The 10,252-nt window shown below is 39.2% G+C and overlaps 1 protein-coding gene across 1 annotated transcript in view; it reads right to left on the bottom strand.

Moving 5' to 3' along the window:
* The window catches only part of ZMYM2 (zinc finger, MYM-type 2), a 124,024-nt gene that overhangs the window by 66,580 nt on the left and 47,192 nt on the right, over window positions 1–10,252 (bottom strand). Inside the window, exons 5-6 of the mRNA XM_011959052.1 lie at window positions 8,642–8,807; window positions 7,297–7,509 (exon numbers count right to left, since the gene is read on the bottom strand). Coding sequence (XP_011814442.1) covers window positions 7,297–7,509; window positions 8,642–8,807 — 379 coding nt within the window. The remainder of the gene's footprint in view (window positions 1–7,296; window positions 7,510–8,641; window positions 8,808–10,252) is intronic.

Below are 10,252 nucleotides of genomic sequence, written 5' to 3'. Positions count from 1 at the left end.
CTACTAAAAATACAAAAAACTAGCCGGGCGAGGTGGCGGCCCCTGTAGTCCCAGCTACTCGGGAGGCTGAGGCAGGAGAATGGCGTGAACCCGGGAGACAGAGCTGACAGTGAGCTGAGATCCGGCCACTGCACTCCAGCCTGGGTGACACAGCGAGACTCCGTCTCAAAAAAAAAAGAAAAAAAGAAATAGAATGCATCCAAATTGGAAAGAAAAAGTAAAACTACCTCTATTCACAGATGACATGAAACTCATAAAGCTAGTAGAGCTAACAAATTCAGCAAAGTTGCACAGTACAAGATTAACGTACAAAAATCAGATGTGTTTCTATACACTAGTAATGTACAATCTGAAAAGGAAATAAAGCAAATCCACTAGAAATAGCATTAAGAATATGTAGGAATAAAAGCAGCAAAAGAGGTGAAGACTTGTACAGTAAAAACCACAAAAGACTGCTGTAAGAAATTAAAGAAGATATAAACAAATGGTATGTCTTCATAAATAAATGCCATTTTCACAGATAGAATAACTTACTACTGCTAAAATGCCAATACTACCCAAAACAATCTAAAGATTCAATGCAATTAATATAAAAATTCCAACAAACTCTTCTGCAGAAATAGAAAAGCCCATCTTCAAATTCATATAAAGTTAGAATGGGTTCAGAATATTCAACCAATCTTGACAAAAAACAAAGTTGGAGAACTCACATTTCCTGATTTCAAAACTTAGAACAAAGACACAGTAATCAAAATAGTATGGCACACACATAAGATCACACATGTAGATCAGTGGAACACAGAAATGATCTCTGGCCAATTAATACTTGACAAGTGTGATAAGTCCATTCCATGTAGAAAGAATAACCCCTTCAACAGGTGGTCGTGGGAAAACTGGAATTCCAGTACAAAAGAATGAAGTTAGATCCCTGCCTCACATAATAAACAAAAAGTAGATTAAAATGGATCAAATACCTAATTAAGAGCTAAACTCATAAAACTCTTATAAGAAACTGTAGAGATAAACCATGACCTGGGATTTGGCAACAGATTCTTAAATGACACCGAAAGTACAACCAAAAGAAAAAAAATGGGTAAATCAAAATTTAAAACTTCCGGCTGGGTGTGGTGGTTCACTGAACCTATAATCCCAGCACTTTGGGAGGCTGAGAAGGACAGATCACTTGAAGTCAGGAGTTCGAGATCAGTCTGGCCAACCTGGTGAAACCCCGACTCCACTAAAAAAATTCAAAAATTAGTTAGACATGGTGGCCTATGCCTACGGTCCTAGCTACTTGGGAGGCCGACGCAGAAGAACCACTTGGACCAGGAGACGGAGGCTGCAGTGAGCTGAGATCGCACTATCGCACTCCAGCCTGGGCTACAGAGTGAGATCCATCTCAAAAAAAAAACAAAAGACTGGGTATGGGGGTTCACATCTGTAATTTCAGCACTTTGGGAGGCCGAGGCAGGAGGATCACTGAAGGTCAGGAGTTCGAGACCAGCCTGGCCAACATGGTGAAACCCCATCTCTACTAAAAATACAAATATTAGGCCAGGCACTGTGGCTCACGCCTGTAATCCTAGCACTTTGGGAGGTCGAGGCAGGTGGCTCACTTGACTTCTGGAGTTTGTAACCAGCTTGGCCATCAAGGTGAAACCCCATCTCCACTAAAAATACAAAAAATCAGCTGGGCATGGTGGTGTGTGCCTGTAATCCCAGCTTCTCGGGAGGCGAAGGCAGGATAATTGCTTGAATCCAGGAGGTGGAGGTTGCAGTGAGCAGAGACTGTGCCACCGCACTCCAGCCTGAGCAACAGAGCAAGACTCCATCTCAAAAAAGAAAAAAATACAAAAATTAGGGATGGTGGCACACACCTGTAACCCCAGCTACTCGGGAGGCTGAGGCAGGAGAATCGCTTGATCCCAGGAGGCAGAGGTTGCAGAGAGCCAAGATTGTGCCATTGCACTCCAGCCTGAGTGACAAAGCAAGACTCCTTCACCCCAAAAAAAAAAATAAATAAAAATAAATAAAACTTCTGCAAATCAAAGGACATTATTGAGAAAGTAAAATAAAAACCTACATAATGGAAGACAGTATTTGCAAAACATATACACAATGAGCAACCCAAATGCAAAAAATCTGAAATGCTCTAAAACCCAAAACTTTTCAATTACCAACATGATGCTCAAAGGAAATGCTCATTGAAGCATTTCGTATTTTGGATTTTTCAGAATTGGATTATTTGAATGTAAGTATAATATAAATATTCTAAAATTTGAAAAACCTAAAATCTGAAACACTTTGGGCCCCAAGCATTTCAGATAAGGGATACTCAAACAGTACATGATATAAAGAACTCCGTCAACTCAAGAACAAAAGTACAAAGGGATACAAAATTATAGCTACATAGGAGGAGTAAGTTCTATGGTTCCATAGCACTATAGAATGAATACAGTTAACAATTATTATTGGATAGATTCAAAAGGCTACAAAAGAGAGAATTTTGAATGCTCCCAACATAAAAAAACAATTTTGGGGTGAAGGCTATCCTAATTACCCTGATTTGAACATTCCACATTTTATACACGTATAAAAACATCACTCTACCCCCTACGTATATACAAGTATTACATATCAACTAAAAATAAAAGAGGGCCGGGTGCAGTGGCTCACACCTGTAATCCCAGCACTTGGGGAAGCCGAGGAGGGTGGATCATGAGGTTAGGAATTTGAGACCAGCCTCACCAACATGGTGAAACCCTGTCTCAATTAAAAATACAAAAATTAGTGAGGTGTGGTGGCACAAACCTGTAACCAGCTACTCAGGAGGCTGAGGCAGGAGAATCGCTTGAACCCAGGAGGCAGAGGTTGCAGTCAGCCAAGATCTCGCTGCTGCACTCCAGCCTGGGCAAAAGAGGGAGACTCTATCTCAAAAACAAACAAAAAAAAAAAAAGAGAGAGAGAGAGAGAAAAGAACAAAACTACAAAACCCAATTCAAAAACAGAGAGAGGACTTGAACAGACAGATACTTCTCCAAAGATGATACATGAATGGCCAACAAGCAAATGAAAAATTGCTCATTGGCCAGGTGCAGTGGCTCACACCTGTAATCCTAGCACTTTGGGAGGCCGAGGCAGGCAGATGGCTTGAGCTCAGGAGATCGAGACCAGGCCTGGGCAACATGGTGAAACCCTATGCCTCCAAAAAATACAAAAAATTAACCAGGCATAGTGGCCTGTGCCTGTGGTCCCAGCTACTCGGGAGGCTGAGACAGAAGGATCCCTTGAGCCCAGGAAGCAGAGGTTGCAGCGAGCCAAGATCGTGCGCCTGCACTCCAACCTAGATAATACAGCGAGACTCTGTCTCAAAAAACAAAAAAAAAAAACACACAACAAAAGCAAAATTGCTCATTGTCATTGGTCATTAGGGAAATGCAAATCAAAACTATGAGATACCACCGCACACATACTAAGATATCTACAAGAAAAATCAAAAGCTTAAAACACAGAACATAACAAGTGTGGCAAAGATACATAGAAAATAGAAACCTTGTACATTGCTGTTGAGAACATAAAATGGTACAGTTGTATAAAATAGTTTGACAATTCTTCTGAAACACAGAATTACACCCTATGACTGAGCAAATCCACACTCATCCAAAAGAATGGAAAATCAAGATACTTATATCAAATTTATACACCAACATTCACTGCAGCATTATTCACAATAGTCAAAGGTGGCAACAACACGACATCTATCATAGGGGCAACAAATTGATAAACAGAATGTGGCATATACATATAATGAATATTATTCAGCCATACAAAGTAACGATGTTCTGATCATGGCTATACTATGGATGAAACTGAAAGCATTATGTTTCAGCTTTCAGGTAAAATAAGCCAGATACAAAAAGACAATATTATATAATTTCACTTACATGAATATCTAGGATATACAAATTCATAGAGACAGAAAGTACTAAGTTATTAAGGACTGGGACAGAAAAAAATGGGAGTTATTGGCTAATGTCACAGTTTTTGTATGGGGTGATGAAAAAGTTTCAGAAGTAGAGTCAGTGGTGGCATAACATTGTAAATGTAACTAACGCCACTCACTTATATACTTACAAATACTTAAAACTGCAAATTTTATGTTACATATACTCTACCACAATGTTTAAAAAACTTACGAGTTACTTTCCTTTTTATGCTCTGGAATTGTTTAAATAACACTGAGATTTTCTTGTTTAAATTTGATGGAATTCCCCTATGAAAACATCAGAGCCTGGCCCTTGTTGTGGGGTAGTACTTTAATAATTATCTCTATTTCATCTACAGAAATTTGTCCACTTAATTTTATCTGCTCTGAAGTCCAGTTGGGGAAATTATATTTTCACAGGAAATTACTCAATCTAGGTTCAATATTTTTATATAGGGCTATAGAAATTAGTTCTTATGACTGATTTTTGTCAAGTTCTTTTGTTTTCATGCTCATGTCTACCTTGTCATTTCTTTTTTTTTTTTTTTTTTAGATGGAGTCTCGCTCTGTCGCCCAGGCTGGAGTGCAGTGGCCAGATCTCAGCTCACTGCAAGCTCCGCCTCCCGGGTTTAGGCCATTCTCCTGCCTCAGCCTCCGGGTAGCTGGGACTACAGGCGCCCGCCACCGTGCCCGGCCAGTTTTTTGTATTTTTTTAGTAGAGACGGGGTTTCACCGTGTTAGCCAGGATGGTCTCGATCTCCTGATCTCGTGATCCGCCCGTCTCGGCCTCCCAAAGTGCTGGGATTACAGGCTTGAGCCACCGCGCCCGGCCCATACCTTGTCATTTCTTATTTTATGTATTTCTGTTTTTAAAACTCTTCCTGATTGAATTAACAATTGGGTATTTTTTCCCTGGTTTTTCAAAGACCTGATTTTTCAAAGAGGCAACATTCTGAATAATGTTAACGCTATTTTAAATTCCTAATTAGTTTCTCCTTTTATCTTTATTTCCTTTCTTCTCTTTTGTTTCAGCTTATTTTCCTTTTTCCAGCTTTTTCAGTTGACTATTTAATTCATTTATTTTCATTTTTACTGCTGTAAGTATATGAGGAAATGAATTTTCCTCTGGACATTTTTATAAAGCAAATGTAACACTGATACCTTAAGAAGGCACAAGAAAAAAGGACATTACAGACCCATTTTACTTATAAATATCAATGCAAACGTACCAAATAAAGTATTAACCATCAGAATGTATGCATATTTTTGAAAAAATAATTATCTGGCATGGGTTTATTCTAGGAATGCAAGGATGGCTCAACAGATTAGGAAATCTACTAATATGGCAGTGCCACCTCTTATCCTTGAGAGATAGATTCTGAGGCTCCCAGTGGATGCCTGAAACCTTTGATACTACATCTTTTCCTATAGACACATACCTACGATAAAGTTTAACTTCTAATTAGCCACAGCAAGAGATTAACAACAATTGGCGGGGAATGGTGGCTCACGCCTGTAATCCCAGCACTTTGGAAGGCCAAGGTGGGCAAATCACTTGAGGTCAGGAGTTTGAGACGAGCCTGGACAACATGGTGAAACCCAGTTGCTACTAAAAATACAAAAATTAGTCAGGCATGGTGGCACGTGCCTGTAATCCCAGCCACTCATGAGGCTGAAGCAAGGAGAATCATTTGAACCCAAGAAAAGTAGATTGCAGTGAGCTGAAATTGCACCACTGCACTCCAGCCTGGGCAACAGAGCAAGACCCTGTCTCAAAACAAAACAAAAAACAACAACAATTATAGTTAGTTATAATTAATCTCTCTCAAATTATCTTATTGTAGTCTACTCACCTACAATTAATTACTTTTTGAAATTATCTTATTGTAGTCTACTCACCTATTTGGGAACTGCAGCTGACTGTGAGTAATTGAAACCACAAAAAAACAAAGCCTTGCGTGAGAAAGGACTACTATATAACTCACACCTTAATAAATCTGAGGCCAGGCGTGGTAGCTCATGCCTGTAATCCCAGCACTTTGGGAGGCCGAGGAGCACAGATCACTTGAGGTCAGGAGTGTGAGACCAGCCTGGTCAACATGGTGAAACCCCATCTCTAGTAAAAATACAAAACTTAGCTCAGCGTGGTGGTGCACGCCTGTAATCCCAGCTACTCAGGAGGCTGAGGCAGGAGAATCACTTGAACCCAGGAAAGAAGTTGCAGTGAGCCAAGATCACGTCAATGCACTCCAGCCTGGGCAACAGAGCGAGACTCGTCTTAAAAAAAAACTAAAGAGGAAGAAAGTTCATAAAACCTTCTCCACAGACAACGAAAAGATCTTTAAAGCAATAATTTCTGATAAAACACTTCATAAATTTATGAAGACTGAAATCACACAGATTATCTTTCCAATGAGCAATGGGAAAAAACTAGAAATCAGAAAGTCCTTAAAATAACATTAACCTGGACAGGTGCAGGTGGCTCACGCCTGTAATCCCAGCACTTTGGAAGGCTGAGGCAGGTGGCTCACCTGGGGTCAGAAGTTTGAGACCAGCCTGGCTAACATGGTGAAACCCCGTTTCTACTAAAAATACAAAAAAATTAGCTGGGCATGGTGGCGCATGCCTGTAATCCCAGCTACTTGGGAGGCTGAGGCAGGAGAATCACTTGAACCTGCGAGGCAGAGGTTGCAGTGAGCTGAGATCACGCCACTGCACTCCAGCTTGGGAAAGAAGAGCAAAACTCTGTCTCAAAAAAAATAAATAAATAAATAAATTAAGCTTAAAATTATATATAATCAATATGACTTCAAAGCTGAGCTTTGAAAGTTTGAAAAATATTTGCAGACCCTCTCCAACTCCCAAAAAGGAAATAAATTCAAAAGAGAAATCACTCTGATAGCACTTACCATTATATGTAAAATATGAAAATTACTGCCAATAATCTACATAGAGAGATGTTCCATAAGAATGGCGTTACATCCTGATAACCCGTTATAAGGTTATCAAGGTCAAAGGTGCATTTTAAGACATTTCCAGCTTACAACGGGTTTACCCAGACTTAACTCCATCATTATATCACGGAAATGACCTACCTCAAATGAATGAATACAGATGGTCCCTGACTTACGGCGGTTCAGCTTTAACGGTACAAAGCAATATGCATTCAGTATGCTCCATGATATGACAACAACTGAATTAAATGAAATTCTCAGATAAATCCGGTTAATAAACACTGTTAGAGTAGAAGTATTACCACAGTTTCAAGCACATTCTAAAGAACGCCCAATTCTGATTAGAACATGAATTACCTGTTTGTATTCACTGACACAACTTTGACAGCAAAATCTTTTCTGTTGACCATCAATCACCAGAACATTATTTCCAGCACCTTTACTGGGCAAGTACTCCCCACACTGTTCACAGCAATTCATTATTAAACCATTGGCCATTCTGTATCTATTAAAGCAGTGGTCACTGCACAGCTTATGAGTCATATTTTTAAAGCTGACTTCATGACGAATCTAAAAGAAAAATAAACAAAATCTTACAAAACAGATAAATCTGACAAGTAGCTAAATAATAAAGCATTCTGAACAGAAATAAGCACGTCCCAATAAGGCTTGTTTGGAGAAAAGGAAAAATGATACTTTTTTTTTTTTTTTTTTTTAAAGACAGGGTCTCGCTTATCACCCAGGCTGAAGTACAGTGGCACCATCAAAGCTGACTGCAGCCTCAATCTCCTGGGCTCAAGCAATCCTCCTACCTCAGCCTCCTGAGTAACTGAGACTACAGACACACAACCACACCCAACTAATGTTTTTTCTTTTAGGTACAGATAGGGTCCCACTATGCTTCCCAGGCTGATTTCAAACTCCTGGCCTCAAGTGATCCTCCCACCTTGGCTTCCCAAAGTGCTAGGATTATACAGGTGTGAGCTACTGGGCCTGGCCCCATTCTCATAATTATTTAAATTGGTTTTATACACACAGGAACACATGTATGGCACTGAAAAAAAGAAAAAACCATCAGTGACATCACTACAAACTTCTCTAGAGGTATCAGAAGATGACAGAAAACCAGGTTTGGGTAGTGGTGATATTAAACTCCACAGACTAAAAATCTTTAGACCAATTTTTAAAAACTATAAATAAAGTACATTTCTCTAGAAAAATGAGGAGGGGAGAACCATTATAAATCATTCAAATGACTTATATATAAACAGATTACTTTTTATTTAATACAATATTAATAATGTGAGGTTATCAAAAAATATTCCAATTATTCTACTTCTCAGCAAAATTATTTGTAGTATTTCTTGTGTAGTCTGCCTGCTTGTTTAAATAAATATACTACTAGACAAAAATCAATCTCAACACTATGGTTCTGTCTTTGAGTGCTCCCAATCTCAGGGAAAAAAAGGCACATTAACACAACGATTTTTCCCAAACCATCCTGTGGGAGAACCAGATTATATAAAAGGGTATTAATAACTTAAGATCCTATGGGAGAATCAGATTACATAACAGGATATTTATAAGATAGTCTTTATAGATAATCATTTTTAAGGAACTGATAAAAGATCAACAGTTCTTAAATGAACTTTAAAATATTCCTATTTGTTAGAACTAAATGATAAAGTAAAAAAATACCAACCTCAGTTAGTTTACCACAGATTGTACATCTTGATTTATTTAGAGCTCCTTTAGTAGGATTCTGTTTGTCTTCATAGAGAGATAAACAAGATGTACTACAGAATTCCTGGAAGGACTCACTTGAATCCACTTGAGCAACAATGGTTCCTTTCATTGTAGTTATATCTCTGAAAAATAACAGGTACATATTAAAATTCCATTTTAAAAGAAATCAAATATAAGACTCATAATTGACATTTTTCATTTCTATAGACTAAGTCCTGCAAATCAAACATCATTCTTGGATCTAATAAATCATTTTTATTAGATGTTCTTAATAAAATATGAACTCTTGGAAAGAAAGACTGAGAAGCAGAAATATTTTATACTATTAAATCTTTGCCACTACTCAATTTATCTTTAAATTCACTAAAAAGGATTTCAAATATTGGGAAAACTAAAAAAAGAAAAGCTATTATTAGTTACATGGAATTAATGTTAAGGATTAATTCACTGAGGTATACCCTGTTCAGTTCCCTCCCCTGGATAAGTAGAAAGCAAGAGGTATCCAGGTCATAGGAATATGGTATACGTTCTAGAGGGATAACTGAACTTAAAATATACCCACACACCCCATCCCCAAATAACCTCACCCAATGTTAACATGGCTCTCCAACAGTAAATAGAAATGTTAGAAAATGACAATACTGCCAGGCACAGTGGCTCACGCCTGTAATCCCAGCACTTTGGGAGGCCGAGGCGGGTGCGTATCACGAGGTCAGGAGATCAAGACCATCCTGGCTCACACAGTGAAACCCCATCTCTACTAAAAATACAAAAAATTAGCCAGGCGTGGTGGAGGACACCTGTAGTCCCAGCTACTCAGGGGGCTGAGGCAGGAGAATGGCGTGAACCCAGGAGGCAGAGCTTGCAGTGAGCCGAGATGGCGCCACTGCCCTCCAGCCTGAGCGACAGAACGAGACTCCGTCTCAAAAAAAAAAAAAAAAATGACAATACTGATGACCTTTGAAGTTTTCCTTTTATTCTGATTTTCAAGATCCTACACTGTAGTGTTTAAGTTTACTACTGCAAAGCAATCTGTGCAACAATTGTTTCCGTATTTGAATTTATTAAACATGTACAGAGCACTAAGCCCTTTGTAAAATTCAAGATCTAAATATAGCTCTCCAGAACTGAGCTTCTCCCAGATACCGTGCAGAAACCCCACCAGGCTTTACCTTGCATATAACAGGTCATATTCCAGCTATTTTTAACCAATGAAGCCAGAACAAAAAAGAACAGCAGAAGAGGGCTGGGCATGGAGGTTCATGCCTATAATCCCAGCACTTTGGGAGGTTGAGGTAGGCAGATCACCTGAGGTCAGGAGTTCAAGACCAGTCTGGACAACATGGTGAAACCTCGTCTCTACTAAAAATACAAAAATTAGCTGGGCGTGGTGGCAAAAGTCTATAATCCCAGCTACGTGGGAGGCTGAGGCAGGATAACTGTTTGAACCCAGGAGGTGGAGGACCCGGGAGGTGGAGGCTGTAGTGAGCTGAGATCGCACCACTGCACTCCAGCCTGGGCTAGAGTGAGACTCTGCCAAAAAAAAAAAAAAATTACAGTGGCTCAA

This window comes from Colobus angolensis, unplaced genomic scaffold (assembly GCF_000951035.1).
Source record: "Colobus angolensis palliatus isolate OR3802 unplaced genomic scaffold, Cang.pa_1.0 Scaffold113, whole genome shotgun sequence".
Classification (NCBI taxonomy): Eukaryota; Metazoa; Chordata; class Mammalia; order Primates; family Cercopithecidae; genus Colobus; species Colobus angolensis.
Note: the sequence above shows the minus strand (reverse complement) of the source record. Positions and strands in the feature narration are given on the sequence as shown.